Here is a 20,880-nt window from a genome sequence, read left to right as displayed (position 1 = left end):
TAACCATCCCTGTCCTAGGCTAAAGCAACTTGCAAATGGCTTAGAGAATCACTCAGGTTTCCCCCGGAGCCAGCATGGTACCGGGATCCAAGAAAACAGGGATTTTTATCTGTAAAGGGAAGCCACGTTGAAGGTGGGATTGATTCGCATCTTCTCGTGTCATTTGCCATTGTGGTTCTTCCCGTATCTTGACAATAATTAACTGCTGCGTCCTCGCCCCCCCTGCCCATGCTCGGCTGGCAGGCGCTGGGCACTATGCATTACGGGACGGTGAATCGCGGGCGGGTGAGGCTGCACACTCAGGGTCCTGCTGTAACACGGGAGCGTTTGAATGTATGGGAAAAAGGTGTCCCTCGCGGGAGGGTGTCTCCCCTGGCGTGAAAGCCTTGAGTCACAAGATTGTCTATGAGGAGACGGAAGAATGTAATCCATGTTTACTGCTAGCAACCAAAGCTTGTGTGTCAAACTCTTGAATTTTTATGAAGTGGGTGGGAGGGGGGGAATAATCAGGGTGGCTGTGTGTGGCTCAGGGCTTACCTCGAGCCACACTTCCCAAAGAGATTTCCTGCTGGAGTCCCTGCAGCGAGACCCCCAGTTCCTCTTGCTGCAGGTTTTTCCCCCTCCGTTCATTTTTTCTAAAAAATTTGTTTTTGTACCAACTATGTAAAATGTGGTTTTTTTCTTTTCTGGAAAAAAAAAATAATAAAGACCATAGGCAATGGCTGCTGGTGATGTTCATTGTGAAGTTACTTTTTGTTGTCTCCCATGGGGGTGAGAAGCCCGCACCCAAGATGGGTGCTCTGAGTGGGCATGGGGGGTGTGTGCTGGGACTGGGGGTGCCCCACAGCTCCCTCAGCTTGCAGCCAGCCACGCTGCCAGCTTCCAGCCCCCCAGCTTCCAGCCCCCCCAGACCACCCTGCCTCGCTGCCCACCCGCAGCTGCCTCTCCCTGTACCCCAGCTATCCCCGCAGCCCCCCCAGCCGACACCACCCCACATCAGTTTGCAGTGACCCATAATCACCCCAGCTGTGCTAGGGCACCCCAACTCTGGCACAGCCCTGTCAACCCACAGCCCCAAAACTGTCTGGCCCCGCCATCAGCCTGCAGTCCCCCACAACCACCCAGCCCTGCCATGGGCCCACAGCCCCCCACAACCTGCTCTGCCATCAGCCCTGCAGCCCCCCACAACCACCCAGCCCTGCCATGGGCCCACAGCCCCCCACAACCTGCCCTGCCATCAGCCTGCAGCCCCCCACAACCTGCCCCAACCCTGCCATCAGCCCGCAGCCCCCCACAACCTGCCCTGCCATCAGCCTGCAGCCCCCCACAACCTGCCCCAGCCCTGCCATCAGCCCGCAGCCCCCCACAACCTGCCCTGCCATCAGCCCGCAGCCCCCCACAACCTTCTAGGCTACCCCATAACCAAGCTGACCCCCCCGTCAGACCCACAGCCCCGCTGCCCCCACCGCTGTCCCCATCGAGCCCCCCCCGAGCTGCCCCGGCCCCTCACGCACCGCCCCCCCCGCCCCGCCCCCCGCGCAGGCACACGGCCCCGCCCCTCCGCGCACGCGCAGACACGCCCCGCCCGGCGCCGGCGGGTGACGCAGGCGGAAGGGCGCGTCACCCCCGCGGGAGGCTGAGGCGGCGCCGGGCGCGGTAACGGGCGGCGGGAGCGGGTCGGGCACCGGGGCAGCCCGTCGGGGTCGGGGTGTGTGTGGGGGTGTCTCCTGCCACCGGGCTTCTCCTGCCGCCCGCTCCCTCCCGCCGGTGCCCCTCGGCGGCCGCCTCCCTCTCCTCACGGAACCGACGGAGGCCTGAGGGACGCTGCCGCCTGCCTGGCTGGGGGAGGGCCTGGTCACCCGGCGGGGTAGGCCGCTGTGCCCACCCGCACCTCCCCGTCTGCGGGGGAGCCGGGCTGTCGGTGTGGGGAGCGGCGGGGGGGGGATGACTGTCGGTGGGGGGAGCTGAAGGGGGGCCGGGCTGTCGGTGGTGGGTGCTGGGGGGGGGGGCGGGCTGTCGGTGGTGGGTGCTGGGGGGGGGGGCGGGCTGTCGGTGGTGGGTGCTGGGGGGGGGCCGGGCTGTCGGTGGGGGGACCTGGGGGGGGGCCGGGCTGTCGGTGGGGGGACCTGGGGGGTCCCGGCTGTCGGTGGGGGGAGCGGTGGGGGCCCAGGCTGCACCCACCCGGCAGGGTGGCAGCAAGCCGTGTGCTTTCAGGTGCCCTGTACTCGTTGTTGTTTGTTTGTTTGGGGTTTTTTTTGGGGGGGCTTCTTTGTGAAGCTTAGTTTTTAAGATGACTGTGTAAAACCGTATGTAAAAGCTTGCTGGCTGTGCGCAGTCACAGGCGGTGTTGGGAGCTGTGTGTTTCCAGCCTGAGCTATTCAACGGGAGCGTTAAGAGCTTTAGTCACAGAGCCCTGGGTTCAGCAGGTCCTTGCCTTAATGGTCTGTGGCTGCATCTGTGGCCAGAAATCCCTTCCTGAGGGAAGAGGCAGAGAAGGCCCGTATGGAAAATTAATGTAGTCAGTGTAATTTGAATCTGCTTTGGTCCCTGGATGGGTGCTAGGTGGTTGGATGTGGGTGGTTGCCCCCATGACTCTGTCTTTGTAGCTGTTCTGGGTCTCTCAAGGTTGCTGGCCGAGAGAACTGAAGATTAACGTGGAGGTTCAGTAAACTCTTTCATCTCGTTAGCTCAAATCGGATCTTAGTATTTGATGTGCAGATAACATGGTAAAAAACCCAACCATATTTTTAAAGCTCCAAAGGCTGAAGTTCTCTGTTTGTGAAGGAGAAGAAATAACAGTGGTGACACAAATGCAGGATAGGTGGTGATGTAGGTGGTTGCTTCATTTGAAGTATTTCCAACTAGCGCAAAAGCACTGAAGGTCAGTCTGCACTGCTGCCACCCTGTGACTCGCCTGGGGGTAGCCCACGCGGTGGGTCTGTGCTAACTCACCAGCTAGTCCGCCTGGAAGACACAGCAAGGATTTTTCTTGCTACCACCTAGTGCAGAATCCACTCTGATGACATACAGCTGGAAAATTCCAGAGCAATTTTTGGGCTCCCCTGTTGTCTGCTTATCAAAGTACCTGCACAGATAATAAAAGGGGCTCCAAAACAACTTGTCAAAGCGTATTTCTCCAGAGTGATGGTTTGTAACATTGTTTTGGGCTTAAACAGGATCCTCTGTACCTCTAACCCCTTTATTTTCATCTTCCCCTTGGAAAAAGGAAAGGAGCTTTCAGGGAAATATGTCGTGGATCAGAGAGGGCGAGCTGACCATCATAGAGAGATTTTGTGCCAACATCATTAAGGTAAGGAATGAATTTAGTTACCTGCGGTAAAGAACTGGCAGGTTTGTCAGGGTTCAGAGTGGAACTGTCTCTGTGACTGCTCTGCTCTAGAAAGATGGCGTTGCTAGTGTGGGTACATATTAATGCTGGCACTGGATGTACATCCCTAAACAGCATTTGAGAATGGAAGATTACTTAAGCTTCGTCTTGCAAATGAGCAAGGCTGTAGGCAGTGCTTGCCAATAATGAGCTTATACTCTCAGCCTTCCGTGCTTTGTGCCCTTGCGGAGGAAGGCAGGGTGTGAGAAGGAGGGAGAGAAGCAAGATGGTCCGATTATGATTCTAAAAAATGAAACTGAGTTTCTTGGTCAGAGTAATAACTCACCAGTTCCAGGAAAATTCCTTGCTCAGCAGAGTCTTGAGACTGGTGATGCTGCCCTTCTCACAGAAGGATTTGTGCAGACCTAATGAAGTCAGTGAAAAGGAATATTCTTCTGAAGTGGGGGAAAGTCTTATGACTTTTTTTTTTTCTTTTCTCTTAAATTAATTGTCTGTGAAAATGCCCTTGGACTCTGAAATAAAAAATCCTTACAATTATGGCAGCATAAAACTCTGTGCCCTCCCCCGTGGCCGCAGAAAGGTAGCTGTGGCAGTGCTGCTCTCTCTCCCAAGTACTACAGTTCCTTGTCATGCAATAGAAAGAGGGAGGGCCAAGTTGCTTTTCAGTTTAGGCAGTTGTCCATACTGACACTCTGTTCAGAGAGTCTAAAGTGGGGTTAACAAAGAGATAAGTAGTATCTTACTCTTCCCAGCTCCAGCCCTGAACCTGGGAGATATGCACTGCGCTCCTACAAATAGGCGGTGCTGCCAGGAACAGTGGGACTAAACTCTGTGATGCAAGATGCCAGCTTGGCTGTTGGCTTTCTGGTCTGTTGTGTTTCTCCTTATTTTCTAGGCAGGTCCAATGCCAAAGCATGTTGCCTTCATCATGGATGGCAATCGCCGTTATGCCCAAAAGTGTCATGTGGAGAGACAGCAGGGACATTCGCAGGGCTTTGATAAGCTGGCACAGGTGGGGAGGATGTTTGCTGCCTTTAAGTCATGTGTTGGAAGTTCGAGCTGTGTTTACTGCTTGACTGGTGTATTGTGTTCCTTCTCTTCACTGGAGGGTGGCCAGTGCTGGGAGCTGACGTTCGTCATCAGGGTTCCCAACTTCAGCTCCTCTCTCTCTGTTACCTTGCAGAGTCATTCTAGTCAGCTATTTCCGCACCTTCCCCGCCCCCCACTCCCGTCTTATACCAGATTGAAATATCTGCCTTGCAGATCTTGAAGCTGTTAATTTTATGAAACAGGTTGAATTTCTTTGAAAAGGTTTTCAAAGGTATGCTGTTATGTAGTTTATAATGTTATCTATAAGAGGTGCTGTCCCTGGTTGGATTAGTCCCATATCCGTTACAGATTCTCATCCTTAGGTAGTGATATTTTCCTCCTGTTCTTTACAATTAATTTGAAATTCTCATCAAGTGGGTTTCATTGTCAGCTCTTGACGCTTGTTTCTTTTGATCCAGTCTTAGCATAGTGGGAAACGACAGGAAGGTTTTGGCAGTGGAGAAGTTGGGTCTTGCTGACCTGTCTGACTGTCTGAGTCTGCTTATCTGACTTTTGTTTTCTGTTATATTTTGTCTTCTTGCAGACACTACGGTGGTGCTTAAATCTGGGCATTCGGGAGGTCACTGTTTATGCCTTTAGTATTGAGAACTTTAAACGCTCCAAGGAGGAGGTGGATGGGCTAATGGATCTGGCAAGACAGAAATTTAGCCGCCTACTGGAAGAACAGTAAGAATCCTCTCATGTCTGTATCCCACAGGGTGGAACTAAAGCAGAACCTGATTAAGAGGTGTTTACAGGGATGTTACAAGTTGTGAAAATGGATTAAATGAAGGAAGATATTCTCCACCTCCAGCTAGAGAGGGGCTCTGCCTGTCTGGATGGGATGTGCAGCTCGTCAGCGTGCAAAGTCGTCATCCCCACACCACCAGATCTGTGTCTGTATCATGTGGCTTACTGTGCAGCAATCCCACCCAAACAGCTGGGACAGTACAGCTTTCAGATAAGCACAGCACAATTAGAAATTTCTGCTTAGCACTAGAGTGCTAGATGCCTTGTTTTCATGAAGTATCAAAGCCTTGTCTTAAATTCTGTCACGGTATTTTTGGCAGATCAGAGTTCAGCTCAGCAACTTGCTTTGCAGTAACTTGAGACTCCTACATACGGGCACATGGTGCGTGAAGTCGAAGTTGGAGTTGAACTAGTTCGTGTATTGCGTGTAGATGAAACTAGCACAGATCTGAGTGAGCAGGGAGGGATGTTACAGCGCCTGGTTGCTCAGCAGCTCGGTGGATGTGTGTGTTTCTCCGCGCCTGACTGGCACAAAGAGTGGTGCATGGAAGCAGTCCTTATCTGGCTGAAGTAAATTTGAAAGGCAGTGAGGGAATGCAGCTGGGAGGATGGGAGGGAGAGGATAGCGTGTGTGCGTGCTAGTGTAAGTATCAGAGCTGCCCGAGCACTGCAGAGTACGCTGTGATTGAGGGGCCATTTCCCTGGTTTCTACCCAGTGCAGCCCTTTATCGGGGAGTTTGTAGTGCCAGACAGCAGCAGGAACCTGTAAGATCCCCCAGGATGTCCTGTCTGCTCAAACTAACGCTATAGCAGGCGTGGATGATTTCCTCTCTCATCTGCTGTTCACTTCACCCCTGTCCCACTGTCACCTCATCAATATGTTAAGTCTTTCCTCACACCAGAAAGTAGTTATGCTACCCTGTGGGTGACCATTAGTCATCTTAAATTTTGATTAGTTATAGGTGCTCAGAGCCTATGGTGTATTCTAAGTTTTCCATACAGATTTTCACGACTTCAGGTAGGAATGCCTAATCTGTGATCATTTTCTAGTCCTTTGGTTATGTCTGTATCTCAGGAACTGGTATGGGGAATGATCAGTTTCCCTTTATGGAATGGTTTGGGATGATCAAGTCAAAGCCAGCTTTCAACACCTGAGGAACATTTGCTCATTTTGCCTTTTTCTAATTCTCGGTTTTGCTGAAGCCATGCCTGCCCACATGCCTGTTGCTGTCGCTTGGCGGATGTTATGCAAGGCAGACATGGTACTTGTGCAGTGGAGACTGTTGTTTTCCATGGTCCTTACTCTTGTTGTTGGGTGTAGGGAGAGCTTGAAGAAGCATGGTGTGTGTATCCGTGTCCTTGGGGACCTGCCCCTTCTGCCCTTGGATATTCAGGAGCTGATTGCCCAAGCTGTGCTGGCAACTAGGAACTACAACAAGTAAGTAACACACAGCTTCAAGTAGCTGATACCTCACATCTTCCTCTTCTACCTGAAGGCTGAGACTTGGCAGACATGCTACACCTTTTTTTATCCTACAAGCCTGTGTAACTGTTGTCGATGTTCTTCTTTCTGTCGTCTACTGGACCTTCTTTAGGTTAGTCTTTCACATCTTTCTCCTTTTCAGATGCTTTCTAAATGTCTGCTTTGCGTACACATCGAGACATGAAATCAGCAACGCTGTCAGGGAGATGGCATGGGGGGTGGAACAAGGACTGCTCGAACCCAGGTAACTCTTGCCTTTCTGTGTGAGGCTTCGTAGATGAAAACTGCCTGTCTTACCACCTATGCTTTATTAATAACCCCTCTGAAGCCAAGTGGCTTTTAAATAGACCTCTTTAAACCAGTGTGACTGGAACAAATGACTTAAAGTTACTGTGCAATGTTTGGTTTTTATTATTTCAGTTACCATGGTGATAGATACACAAGCAAGACAGAAGAGAAATTAGGTCTGTGTCTTAAGTTAGTTTAAATGTGAAGGCAGATTTTTATGCCACAACAATTGGCTGCTTGGCTGGCAGTCTTAGCTATGAGGTCAAACAACAGATGAATCATGAATACTGAGCTGTTCCTCCACCCTGGAGGAGATGGAGTAGTTAGCACTCTGCTCTCTGCTCCAGATGGAAGCCCTCATAGTCTGGTTCCACCACTGTATTATGTTTCAAAGAGCATGGAGGGGGATGCTCTGGGGGCTGAAAGAACATTTGAAATAGCCTGTGGAGCAGACAGCAGCGTCCATCAGAAGCAAGTTGATGACTGGCTGTGGTACAACTCCACCACCCAGTTTTAATCTGCAGTCCTGTGTTTATTAAAAAAAAAACCCTCAGTAATTCTGATTTCGTAGTGCCACCTCTGTTGGGTCAGGAAAGTGATCTTAATAAAGATGCATCTGTCTTTCTTAGTGATGTGTCTGAATCGTTGCTTGATAAGTGTCTGTACACCAACAACTCCCCCGATCCAGACCTTCTGATTCGAACCTCTGGAGAGGTTCGGTTGAGTGATTTCTTGCTCTGGCAGGTAAAGCCTCTGTTTTCTCCTTGAAATATTCCAACTTTACATCAGAGAGTGTTCTACCGACTCCAGGCATGAGCTGACACGTGGGCTTTTAAACTCTTTCTGCAAGGGGTTGTGTAACTTCTTGGATGGACTAAGTGCTGGGGCGCTTCCAAGGAACCTGTTTCTTGCAGTTCTGTGATTGCCTAAAATACCTTGCAGCACAAGTCTGAAATTGTATCATCCTGAAAGCACTCAATAAGAAATCACAAATTAGTCTAGCTGACAGCAGTCAAGGAAATCATTGATTGCTCATCCTTTTGCTCCTCTTCTCATATTTAGATAATTCCTCATTTGATTGGTAAATACTAGGCTTTTGATTAATTTAACCTGGCAATATGTTCCCTGGCATGAGGAAGTCCCAGAAAGGATTTCTAGATTCCTGGGAGAGGTGTTTGTCACATGTCAGCTGGAGGTGTAACCCTGTAACGCAGTTTCAGGAGTTTATTTGCCTTTCATGATGAAACAGGACCCTGCAAGACAGGTTCTAGCGATGGCACAGTCAAATCAGCATGACTAGGCTGCTAAGTTAAAACATAGTAAGTTCTTAATGCATACAAAGTTCATCTCTTTTTAGTTACAGTATCCAAAGCTGCTTCCATTTCTCTCTCTCCTGTGCTAGGCGATATTGACTTTGTAACACTGACTTTGCAGGAGAACATTTGAGTGGAGCTGCTTTACTTAAAGCTAACATTTTGGTTTGCATGTACAGTTTGGAGCCAAAACCCAACTGCCTTTAAGCAACCACAGCAGATGTTCCTATTCCAAGTTACTTAATTGGCCAGTTCACAGAAGTTGTCTGGCTTGAGCTGCGGTTGCTTACCAAGGCATATCCCTCTCCTGCCAGTATTTTTGGGCACACCTATACCCTGGATGGGTGTCAATGCTGCGAACTAACATTCTGCTTGCTCCTCTTGGTGGTAGTCCTGGCAGAGAAGCCGTGGAGCCTGAGCTTGTGGCTGGTGAAGCATTACTGAGGAAGTCAGTGCTTCTGTGAGTCTGGCTGGTGTGGTGCCCCTCTCCCATGCCAGGGATTGCAGCAGAGGAGAATGTGTGCTTGTACACCAGAGCGTTAGTGCAAATTTCACTTGGCTAACTCGTGTGTGTCCTAACAGCCCCAAAGTAGGAGGAAATTGTGCTTTCAGGATGATTATCTGATGTCAAAGAATATGTCCTTATGGTGCTTTTTTGTATAGAATTAGTTGATGCTAAGATGTTCTGTAGCATTACAATTTTAAGAGTCATGCAAAGTCCTTTTAAGTGTTGGGTATTGTAGTAATGGTCATAGGAACAGATTTACCTGAAACTTTGAGGAACTCGATGGCAAAAATAGGTTTTAACTTGAAAGCTTGCATCTTTCAGCTCTAGGACATCTTCAGTGCACCACAACTCTTAGATTCATTAAGTGGTGGTAAATGCCATGAGTGGGCAGTAAGGAATATCACAAGATGTCATTTAACGAATGGCTTAAATGTCACATCCTGATCCTCAGTTCATCTGTTATTCCCTTATCTCAGCCTTTGGTAGTCCAGTGTTGCTATTTTAGTTTTGTTACAAGTCTGTGATGCTTAAGCTATTAAAAAATACCTCTGTGAAGACCAGCATAGCATTAGAAATGCTGGTATCCTTGCAGGAATGGATGGCTAGTGTCCCAGCACTAGAAACTAATTAGACTCTATTTTGTATAGTTTCAAATCTCTCCTGTTAAAAATCTTTGTGGGGGAACTGGTGTAGTTTGACCAACAGAGCTGCATCTTGATGACCTTTTTTCTTACTAGATGATTAAATTGTTGGTGATGTTGCTTTCTGCAGACATCCCATTCATGCCTGGTGTTTCAGTCAGTCTTGTGGCCAGAATATTCCTTTTGGAACTTGTGTGAGGCTATCCTTCGGTTCCAGATGAACTACAGTGCTTTACAGGTAAGGGAGCCTTAGGGTAAGAACATACTGCGTTGAGCTTTCTATCTGCACAGAAACGTGCTGGAGATCAGGTGAGAGTGTGCGAAGTGGGAGCAGAGGAAGCATTTGTTTAGTGCCATTAGTTATATCTTGTTTCAGTAGCAGTTAATGCCAGATGTGTTGCTTTTGTTCCCATGTGGCTTGTTACAACATCTTAGCATGTGGCCAGACTCTACTTCCAGTATTACCTAAAGTCTCTGAAGTCACTGCTGTCTCTCTTGCTCATTGCTCGTTCCACCAGCTGGAAGTATCTGTCCCCACTCCTCAGCTACCAGGACAGAACAAATAAGCACTCCTGATTTGCTACAGGGTAAAATCAGCCATTTTAACTCAAACCCCTTCATCAGCGGTTTAAGCAAAGACTGCCGGGTTCGCTCTGGAATTTGCATGCTCCAACTCTGCTATTGTTTTTAGGGTTGTAACGAGTGGGTTTAGAGTTTCCTTCCTGGGAGCTGAAGTGAGGCTGCCTGAGCTGTGAGGCTGGGCAAGTGTTCTCTTTCTGGTCGTTCCAGATGTGCCTACTGAAGAGATTGTTCCTATTGCTCGTTGTCATTGTCTCTTTCCTCTTAGATTTACTGTTATGAGATTTCCCTGACCTGGTTCAGATAAATCTGGACAATCTGCCAAGTAATCTGGCTATTTTTAAGCAAAACAAATCTGAGTGCTGGAGCTTCTGATGGGGAAATCTGCAAGGTGGCAGCTTGTAGCACAGAGGCAACAGTAACTGGCAGGAGGAGGCACTTGGCATGGCGATTCTTTCCTCTACCATATTTGGTTGCTGAGCATGTCTGTTCCTTAACTATTTGGGTCTTCTGTTTCTTTAAAAACAGCCATTATATTGCCCTTTCCTACCTTCAGGGACGTTGCTTGCCTCTGAGAGACATTGGAGAGATTATAAACAGTCATGGTTATGGGTGAATTTAATCGGGTCCAGCTGGCCTGGAAGCATCCAAATTCTCCACATCCTTAACCTCTTTTATTCCTGTTTCTGCCCTGAGTCTGCCATTTTCCTACCAGCAATTCATTGTATTAATACAGCTAATGGCCATTGACCTTCTGCATAAAGAGGAATGCAAAAAAGGCAGTACTGTTTGTCACTGACATTAGCTTTGCCTCTGTCTTGAAAAGTATGGAATGGTAAGGTCACTGTTCTGACTTTGCTCCTAGTACTAATTTCTAATGGGTAACAAATGCTGCCCCTGTTCCTGTGTAGTCTCGTCTTTTCTTGGTCCTCATTTGTGGCTCTGTGTGTTCATGATATGCTATTATCCAGGTTTCTCATCATTGAGATCTGTTCTTTGGTCAGTTTTCCTGCTGTGAGACCCACTTTGCGGTGTAGAAGGCTGCCACATTTTTCAAGGGATGCAGTCCAGTTGTGCAGAAGGGAGGACTTCTCTCACACTCAAAGGAACTGCCGAGATTTAGGAGCCGGGTTCTTTTGCAAGGTGATCTTGAAAGCCAAAAGTAACTGGAGCTCTTGAACCAAATTACCTTGGTGGAAGGGTTGCTTGTCAGTAAGGATGGTGGGGTTAGGGGGGTTGACTTGCTGAGATGCCAGAATATATTACAGCAGCTGTGCCCGCTCTTCCAGAGCGCTGCTGTGTTCAGGACACTGCTGGTGCAGGCAGTAACGGTGTGGAGAGGCAGCTGGATGGAAGGTTTGACAAGGTACATTAAAAAAAAAAAAAGTAAACAGATTTGGAGGCATTTGCCAAAAGAGATCCTCCTTCCATCAGCTCAAACAGCATCAGGTGTAATGGCTATCTTTATTTTCCAGTTAGCCTGCTGCTCGAGGGAGTTTCCCCCTGGTTGTTGCTCACCACTTGGTGCCGTGGTCAGCTCTGACCTGCCTTTGGTACGTGGTAGGCCTAGGGGGAGAACGCGGGGGTGGCTCGGCAGGCCTGCCCTATGGAAGTGGTCGTGCCGAGTCTTTTCTGGTGAATAGATGGAATTTCACTTTGTTCAAGGGTGGAAGTCTTAATGCTGAACAGCCTGATGATTTTGCATTTCAAATAAGCAGAGCTACAGCAGTGGAGTGCTATCAGTTCAGTGGGCTTTCTGTAGCTAGGGATATTTCTACTCGTTCCCAGCACAACAGAAGCTAATTTACAGTGCCAGAGCATAGAGTACTGACTTGGGTGCAGGAGAAGTGTGGTGAAGAATGAGTCAGGCTCTCATTAGAATAATTATTTCTTCTTGCTCGCTTGAAAGGCCAGCACTCCCTCTGTGTGTGTGTGAGGTTATGTCACAGTGACCAGTTTTACTCTTTTTAAAGTCGAAAGCTTAATAGTCCTCATGCAGATGTGGTTTTGCTGTTGGAGGCTGCAGGCTAGGATAGGTGGAATAAGAAATCCAAAAGTGATATCCTGCAAAAATACTTCAAATACTTGAAGGGTGTAGGCAAAGGATAGCTACTGCCTTTACCTTCCTCCTGCCTGTCCTGCTGTGTCTCGAGCCAGCACATTCTTAGATCACAGGCATTTGGGAATGCTGAGCCCACTCATGCTTTTATGCTGAAGCTGATTAGTTCAATACCTGATCATCTGCTTGAAGAATTGCCCCATAAATCATCGTTCTGAATCCCTTAAAACCTTTCAGCTCCCATGTGAATAGGATCAAAGATGCTGTGATGACACTGGCAAGGATAGCTTGTGTGCACGTCTGTTGTTTGAAAGTCCTCTTCTGTGCTGTTCCTCTCTGAATCCAGTATCTGAGGGTTTTTTCCCCTATCTGTCATGACCTTTATCTATTTTAACTAGGTGTTAATGCTGTGAGCAGACTTGTGTCTTGGGGAGAAGGTCCAGAAGGATGTCCCTGTAGTTTTTTTTATAACGAATCAAGCAGGCTGCCTCGAAGTGGAGGAGGCGCACACAGGGCCACCCTTCTTTTAACCTGCAGATTGATGGCCAAGCAGAGGCTATTTCTTCCATAACCCCTGCTGCCTTGCATCTGCACCACAGATGAGCTGAAAGGCCTGGTCAAGTGCTAACATTCTACTGCTTTTCACTCTAGAAGGCCAGAGACTCCTACATGGAGGAAAGGAGGCGACAACAGATGGAAAGGGATCAGGCTTATGTGACAAAGAAGCTGCAGCAGGAGGGGTTTGTGTCCCACGGAGACTCTCGGCGCCGACAGACACTGTTGCAGAAATGCACCGCCATGCGGGAAGAGAGAATCCAGGGCTTTCTCCAGGCACTAGAGCACAAGAGAGCGGACTTCTTTGAAAGATTGTGTATGGTGTCTGCATGACATAGGTGCTGGGTTGTCTTGGGAAGACAGTTTTTAAGTGTTAGAGGGAACAGCTGCTGCCCAGATGAATTCACTCGGTGTGGTTCTGCCGTGGGGATGCAGGGCTGCTGTAGGACTTTATGTCCCCACTGGACACGCCTGAGGGCAGGGACGGAGTTCTGTGGACCCTTCTAGCTCCGTGAATGCTGCCGAGGAAGGCAATGCCGTCCTTCAGTCTCGCCTCCCTGCCCCGACCATGGAGAACACGCACATCCCGCCATATCTCTGCTGCTTGGTACCTTACAGGCCTGGATGTTTCGGTGACAAGAAGTTAACTAAAATGAGCCTCCAGTTTTGTTTGACTCCTCTTGAGCTGGCCCAGGCAAACCAATTCAGGCCTGTTAAATCAGTCTGGGCTTCAATTCTTTCCATGGCTTTGCAGTAGTGAATCTTCTGTTGAGATTTCCACTGCTGTCCCATAAGGGAAGCCTTGCCTTCCGCAGGGAGAGGAATTATTCCTGGTGTAGAAGAGAGCCCCGTGCCAAGTGGTGGCGGAGATATTCCCCACTGCCTACTTCAAGCACCTTGTCCTTTCCCCACCTTATTGGGCTGGTTTTGATGTATTTGCTCATGGAAGAGCTAAAGCGAGGTGTTGTCAGCCTTGCTGTAAAGGAGGAGGGGGGGGGGGGGGGAAAATACTCCAAAGCTTCACCAGATCTTATGATCCCTTCTGAGCAGTGTTTGTGGGGAAAACCCACATGCTGAAGATGCTGCTGTTGGAACAGTCTAGAGGCTCTGAGCAGGCGAGCAAAAAGGATTGGTTGGGAATTAACTTCATGGCTTAAAAAGAAAGAGAAGTTAGCTAAACCCAGGTGATGGATACAGTCTGCCAAATCCCTCTGAGACCTCTCTAGAGCTATGACTTAACGTGCTGTTTCCAGGGAATGAGGGTGGGCTTAGTTTGGGAATACAGTAGCCGAAACCAACCCCTGACCCCAGCCAAAATGGTTGAGAAGGGCCATTTAGCTGGTTGTGGTGGGGGTGGCCAGAGGAGCTGTGGAGTGTTCTCAGTTTTCCATCGGCAGGGAGGTGGACTAGCTAACTTCCAAGATTGTTTCCATCTCTGATTTCTCCTGCTTTCCGTCCCCATGGTCAAAATGACAGAAAATGTCTTGATTTTTGTTTCCAATGCACACACAGGTGCAGCAGTACCAGCTGTCGCTGGGTTTGAAATGTTCCTTTTTACCTCCAGGTGAAAAAGAGAAAATGCAGATTTAAAACGCTTGTAAGTGCTGCCAACTCAGCACTTTGAATGTGATTGTGAAGAGGATAACTACCATGTCAAATTGTGAATAAAGCATATTCATACCAAACTTATTTAAAAAATAAGCTGAAGGTTGAAAAGTACGTAGAACTGCTTATTCCGAGGTGTAATGAAGTTGGCGTCTGGGTCTAACGTGGTATTGTTTAACCTGTGGCAGACTTCTCGTCCGATTCCCGTTACTCTGGAGGCAATTTGAAGGCTGTGTTCTTTTTACAGTGGTGTGAGCGATTTGCTGATACTCCAAGGCTTGGCCAAGTGACGCTTCGTGCACGTACCTCCTCTTGCGTAAGTAGCTTTGGATAAAAAACTGTGCCGGGACAGTGGGAGCTGCCGATGTTTCACTTCATTTTATTTTATTTTATTTTCTCTGTCTTCACGTTTCAGGAAGCCGTCTGGGCAAGTAGTTTATTCTCCACGAGATGGAGCGCTCTCCAGTCTGCTTTACCGGCTGATGGGGAGACTCTTCTACCCAAGAATGTCCCGTGGCCTTAACACAATGGAAAATTTTGGGGTTTTTTAATGATGATACAGGTGACTCGAGCTGCAGTGAGGGTTTCCCACAAAGTAGCAGGACTGTTGCAGGCAGTAATTGAAGGATCTGGTTGCCAAAAGGCTTGTAGGGAAGGGTTTAATCCCTTTTTCGTGAAAGCCATGGCTGTAGTGTAGGGGAGGAGAAAAAGTCGGTCCTTCAAGCAGGGAAAAAAGGGCATTTGTTACGTGACAGATTATTTTATTCCACCTGCATCGGTTATTCCAGCTTTCCCCGTAAGCCTTGCTTCGGCCAGGGTGGGCAGAACTTGCCCGGGTGAGTCCCAGGGCCGCGTGCCCAGCGATGGCGGCAGTTGTGGAAGGAGCTGCAGGTCGCTCCCAGGGAGAACGGAACTTCCCTACTTCACCTTGACGTGGCAAAGGGGTGAAAAATGAGCATGAGTGGGGAAATGGGCCGCTCCCGCAGCTCAGGGCTGGAAAAGCCCCAGAGATTATGGGGGGTTGGGGGGTCCTTGGGGGGGTGTGCTTTTCTGGATGGGGGTGTTTTTTTCTGGATGGGGCCCAGGGGAGCGTGTGTTGTGTCGCGGCGTTGTAGCGAGGGGCTGCGGCTGTGCGGGTGCCAGGGCTGTCACCCACCAGGGGACAGTTCCTCCCCGTGTTCGGGTGGGGGGTCCCGCCGCCCCCCTGGGAAGGCGCCTGGCTGCAGGTCACCTCCCCAGCGGGCACCACCAGGTGCTGTCCCATCCTCCTGCCTTTTCATTCCTGTGAATCGCTTCAGTGTTAACCTTAGTGCATTTAATTCTAGTTTTGCGAATTGTTTTAGCCTAAATTTCATGCGTTTTGATTTTTTTTTGAACTGTTTTAGCGTAACTCGTGCATTTTGTTCGTGATTTTTTTCAATTTGATCTAGCCTAACTTTTGTGCACTGATTATTTTTAAGTTGTTTTAGCATAACTTTAATTTCTATATTTTTTGTGAATGGTTTTAGCATAACTCCTGTGCGTTTTGATTTTTTGCAAATTGTTTTAGCGCAACTTGTGTTGATTTTTTTTTTTAACTGTTTTAGCGTAACTTTCGTGCATTTTGAGATTTTGTGCAAATTGTTTTGGCATAACTTGTGCATTTTGGGATTTTCTTGTGAGTTGTTTTAGTGTAACTTGTGCATTTTGATTTTTTTGGCAAATTGTTTCAGCAAAACTCATGCATTTTTATTATTTTTTTTGTGAATTCTTTTAGCATTACTTTATAGCATTTTGATTGTTACTGTTTTTTTGCAAATAGTTTTAGCATAACTTCCATGCATTTTGATTCTTTTTTGTGAATTAACTTTCATCCATTTTTATTATTTTTTTGTGAATTGTTTTAGCATAACTTATGCTAAAACAGTGCAAAAAACCCCAAAATGCACAACTTCTGTGCATTTTGGGATTATCTTGCAAATTGTTTTAGTGTAACTTATGCTAAAAGAATTGGCCAAAAAAATAATAAAAATGCACAAAAGTTATGCTGAAACAATTTGCAAAAAAGTAGTAATCAAAATGCACAACTCGGGCATTTTGATTATTAGTATTTTTTTGCAAATTCTTTCAGCATAACTTTTGTGCATTTTTGTTATTGTTTTAGCGTAACTTGTGAGGGTTTTTTTTTAATTGTTTCAGTAACTTTTGTGCATTTTCATTTTTTTGTTTGTTTCAGTGTAACTTTCGTGCATTTTTACTCCCCCCGCACTTTTTTTTAGCGTAACTTTTTGCATCTTGATTCCGGTTTTCGGTTGCTTATTGCACAGTTGGTTCAGGATTTTTGCATTTTGATTGACCCCATCCGCCCGAGCCCTGCCGCGCCCCGCCCCCCCCGCCCGGGCGCGCCTGGTGCTGAACGAACAGCTCCGGCCGCGCTCACCTGCGCGCGGCTCCGCGGGGCGGGGGGGCGCCCCGTGCAGGGGGGGGGGGAGGGGGGGGGCAGCTCCCGGCTGGGCCTGTCGCGGGTTGAATCGCTGCTTTCCTGCTGCCCCCCCCGCGGGGTTTTTGGTGGTTTTTTTTTTTTTCTTTTTTTTTTTTTTCCCCTCTTCCCCCCCCCCCGCGGCGTTTCCCGCCCGCGCGCAGCGGGTGGGGGGGGGGCGGTGCGAGGCCCGGCTGCGCGCGCGCCACCTCCTCAGCGCCGCTCCCCCCTCCCCTCCCCGCCTGGCCCCACCCCACGTGACCCCGGCGGGCCAATGGGCGGGCGGGGCGGTGGGGATCCGGCTGGAACCGGTTGGGCCGCGTCCGGCTCTATATAAAACTTTATAAACACCCGATTCAAATTAGTGGGGTCGGGAGCCAGCGCAGCCAGCCGGGAGGCAGCCCCGCCGCCCGCCGCCGCCGCCGCGCCTCCCGCCCTCCTCCCCCGCTCCGCCGCCGCTCCCCCGCCCCCCGCCGCCCGCTCCCCTCACGCACAGCGCCCGCACGGAGCCATGCCGAAGAGAAAGGTACGTGGCGCGGGGGCGCGGGCGGCCGGAGGGACCCCCCCCTCCCCGGCCCCGGCCGGGCTGTGTATGGGGGGGGGCGGGACCCGGCCCCCCCGCGGGGCGGTAACGGTCGCGAGGCCGCGGTGGGGGCGGGGCGGCGCGGGGCCCGTTATCGGTGGGGGTCACGGCGGCGCGGGGGCGGGGGAGGGGCGCGCCCGTCCGATCCGGTTGGTTTTGGCGGGAGGTGGGGGGCGGGGGGGGTGCGGGTGGGTGATGGGGAGGGAGCGCCGGTGGGGCGGGAAAGGGCGGGAAGCGGCCGCGCTGCTTTGCCGCCAAAACCGCCGCCCCGCGGGGGCAGCCGTGGGCGGGAGCGGGGCCGCCCCGAGGGGACAGCGCCGCCCCCCGCCCCGCCACCGCCTCGGGGCTCGGCCCCCCCCGCCCCCCGGCCCGGGGCTCGGCCCCCCCTCCCCGGCTCCCACGTCGCCTCTCTTTCCCCGGGACTGAGTCCCCGGCCCGGGGCTCAGCGCCCCCCCCCCGCTTCCCCGGAGCTCAGCCCCCGGCCCAGGGCTCAACCGCCCCCTCCCCGAGATTTAGCGGCTTCCCCCTCCCCGGGACGCAGTCCCCCAGGCCGGGGGCTCGGACCCCCCCTCCCCCTGCTGTCGGGGACCCCTGCCAGCCCCGGGCACCGTGAGGGTCCTGCACCCTCCCGGAGGGTCGCCTTCGGTGGCTGGGGAAGGGGGGGTGTCGTTAAACAGCGGTGGGTGCGGGGAGGGGGGCTGAGCCCGCCGCCCTTTCACTCCTCCATGCCACTTGTGCTTCATGTCCTAGGCTGAAGGAGATACCAAGGGCGATAAGGCCAAAGTTAAGGATGAGGTAAGAAGTTCAATATGACGAGAAAGTTGGATCATAAAGTGTTTTCCTTGGAAGATGAGGTTTAACTTCATCAAAATCAAGAACGGGGGAAGGCTGGCCTTAATTGGGTCTGACTTCCAAAGTATTAACTGTTTTTTAACCTTTACCGTGAAAAATCTACTTAACTATCGCCAGCTCTCAGCAGTTGCAGCGGGCTAGCCTCCTGCTTCTTGAGAACAGGGCGGGAAAGGGAACTGAAAACTTAAAACTTTAGTTCTGGGATTTTACTGCTTGGAAACAGCTATCTGATGAGTTTTTGAGGAGTTGTACTCCATCACGTGAAATCATTCATTTTTCTTTTTAAACAGCCACAACGAAGATCAGCAAGGTTATCTGCTGTGAGTATTCACTTGAGCGGAAACATCGCAACACTCGGTAGTTTTAAACTTGAGTGTTGGGTACTGTACCTGTGTGAGAACTCTAGGTATTCTGGAGAGACGCGTTGTTCGGTTGAAAGAAAGTTACTGGCTTAACAAACTGCCCTGTTGTGTGGTGCTCTGGGAGTGCTAGAATAATTGATAAATCAAGTAAGTGCTTCAACTTCAAATGTTTTGATTTGCTTTCCTGAAAATAAACCACTTGGGCTGACTTTTTTTATTTAAAAAAAAGTAGTATGCTTCTCTTAAAATAATTTGAATAACGCAAGGGGTTTGTCTCACTTACAGAAACCTGCTCCTCCGAAGCCAGAGCCTAAACCTAAAAAGGCAGCTCCAAAGGTAGGTTGTTCTGTCAGCGCTATTATTGAGAGGTAAATGGGTTACGAGGTTTAGATTGGTCCAGTAATAACTAATAAAACTTTGAATAACAGCGCATGTAGTGATGAAATTGAGCTGCATCATTGCTTCTGTAAAGTTGCACTGAAAACTTTGGAATTTTATGGAATTCGCGTAAGAAACAGCAAAGCGAAGGTGCTTCACAGTTGTCAGTCTCTTGAGCGCGCAGACGTTTGTGTGTTGCGGTCTTCTGGGGCCAGCATCCAACATTGGTTTTTACCATTCCAGTTTTTGGATTCTTGTGGCTCAGTGACTGGATGTTGGTAATTGTAACGGCCTACGTCATCTTACATTTACAGAAGAGCGAGAAGTTGCCCAAGGGAAAGAAGGGGAAAGCTGATGCTGGCAAGGAGGGAAACAACCCTGCAGAAAACGGAGATGCCAAAACAGACCAGGTATATAACAGCGGGTCTGGTGGCGTGTCTTCCATCAACCAGTTACTTTTGTCCGTATCATATATAGACGGGTCTAGGCTCACGCTAACGAAGAGGAATTATTGCTCGATTACGTAGACCTGTTGCTTATGACGCTGGCACCGCGTCTGCAGGTGCGGGGGGGTGTGCTGCTCGGGTGGTAAGGAGCTAAAGTTGTCTGTTTGCTGGTTGAAGCTGCGCACAAAAGTTACTGTTCTGCCTCGTTCTCAAAATGCGTAAAGCTTGCAGGCAGTAACACAGCTTCAGGTTGCTTTTTATGGTGTCTCGAATGTTAGATTTTATTTAAAGTTAAGAGGGGCACAGCCCCAGTAAAATCTGTTTAGAGAGTTGCTGTTCAGAAAAATGAGTTGCTGGTTCTCTGGTGCAAGTGCGTGGTGGATACTGACCGGTTCCCCTTTTTCTTTCAGGCACAGAAAGCTGAAGGTGCTGGTGAAGCCAAGTAAAATGTGTGAATTTTTGATAACTGTGTACTTCTGGTGACTGTACAGTTTGAAATACTATTTTTTATCAAGTTTTATAACAATGCAGAATTTTGTTTTACTTTTTTTTAAGCTATGTTGTTAGCACACAGACCGCTTCATTGTTGTGTTTTGAGGGGGGGCAGTGGGGACAAATGTCACTTAGTCTATTTCTTGGAATCTGAATTTTAATAAGAAAAGTTTTCCCAATCCCCCTGTTTTTGGAAGAAGGGCTCTTGCCTAATAGAGGAGGAAGGGATTCCTTTTAAGTTCTGTGAAGTGCATCCTGAGCGAATATCGAAGGTCCCGAGACGCCTGTTGCCGACTTCAGAACCGCTGTTTGCAATGCCCTCTGTATTTCCTTTCGCGTTCTCGTCGCTTGCCCAGAGCCTGTCACTCCAAAGTATGGCAAAACCCAGCGTTTCGGGACTTAAAACTCTGCGTTGTCAGGTGATCCCAACTTCTGGTGTCTAATTTGGGATGTAATGGCTGTAAAAGGAGCTCTGCTTCCTCTTTTATATTGTGGATCTTCAGATGAGAAACCTGCATTTTTAAGTATTTTTTTTTTTTTTTTTCCTCTAAAAGTCAGGGTAGATTTATGGAGAGTTGTTAAACAACATGCGAAATGTGAAAGTGTCCACCCTCACTCTAAACTTTTCCCTCTACAAGTATGAGATGAAGATTCTTCAGTTTTATAGCAACTTTTACGTTTTGGTAGTCCATGAAGGGAGGGGAGTTCAACAGTTGTTGTAAAATGTTGCAGATTGTAGCCCATGTCCTGCCTAAATTACCATGATTGTTTATGAAAAGTACCTTTAATAAAGCTGGATACGGTTTGGCTTGGACTGTTCTTAATGCCTTTCTAATTTCTCTTGCCTTTATTTCGTCTCTAATGTGGGTAATGTCAGAAGAAGGCTGGCTGTGTGCATGTATGTGTTTGTGTTTAGGCAACGTTCTGCTAATGTTTTAAGCATCTTAATTCAGGTAATTAATTCGGTCTTAATTCACAAACAAAAAGCGAGGTTTCCTTGCCTAAAAGCTAGATGGCTGCAGGGTGTTTAGAAGCCCTTGGCTTACTAGGAGGTCCAAAATGGAACCCGTAAGTGAATCTACCGAGATAA

At 49.2% G+C, this 20,880-nt stretch overlaps 2 protein-coding genes across 3 annotated transcripts; both read left to right on the top strand.

Moving 5' to 3' along the window:
• The first annotated feature begins 1,553 nt into the window (after positions 1 to 1,553).
• On the top strand, positions 1,554 to 14,299 carry DHDDS (dehydrodolichyl diphosphate synthase subunit). Of its 2 annotated transcripts, XM_037379645.1 has the most exons (9): positions 1,554 to 1,656; positions 3,227 to 3,310; positions 4,245 to 4,361; positions 4,983 to 5,125; positions 6,510 to 6,626; positions 6,814 to 6,915; positions 7,589 to 7,703; positions 9,552 to 9,659; positions 12,711 to 14,299. In XM_037379645.1, exons 2-9 carry the CDS (start codon positions 3,248 to 3,250, stop codon positions 12,945 to 12,947), a joined length of 1,002 nt encoding a protein of 333 aa, XP_037235542.1. In that variant the 5' UTR covers positions 1,554 to 1,656; positions 3,227 to 3,247; the 3' UTR covers positions 12,948 to 14,299. The 2 variants fall into 2 exon arrangements, with proteins under 2 accessions (XP_037235542.1, XP_037235541.1); XM_037379644.1 differs by lacking the exon at positions 1,554 to 1,656 and having other exon boundaries at positions 2,155 to 3,310.
• A 2,659-nt stretch (positions 14,300 to 16,958) lies between these two features.
• HMGN2 (high mobility group nucleosomal binding domain 2) lies at positions 16,959 to 20,609 on the top strand. Its single transcript, XM_037379646.1, has 6 exons — positions 16,959 to 17,203; positions 18,011 to 18,055; positions 18,403 to 18,432; positions 18,760 to 18,810; positions 19,167 to 19,262; positions 19,709 to 20,609. Exons 1-6 carry the CDS (start codon positions 17,189 to 17,191, stop codon positions 19,742 to 19,744), a joined length of 273 nt encoding a protein of 90 aa, XP_037235543.1. The 5' UTR covers positions 16,959 to 17,188; the 3' UTR covers positions 19,745 to 20,609.
• The last annotated feature ends 271 nt before the right edge of the window (positions 20,610 to 20,880 follow it).

The sequence above is a fragment of the Falco rusticolus genome, chromosome 3 (genome assembly GCF_015220075.1).
Source record: "Falco rusticolus isolate bFalRus1 chromosome 3, bFalRus1.pri, whole genome shotgun sequence".
Taxonomy (NCBI): Eukaryota; Metazoa; Chordata; class Aves; order Falconiformes; family Falconidae; genus Falco; species Falco rusticolus.
This window is presented reverse-complemented; position numbering and strand designations above follow the sequence as displayed.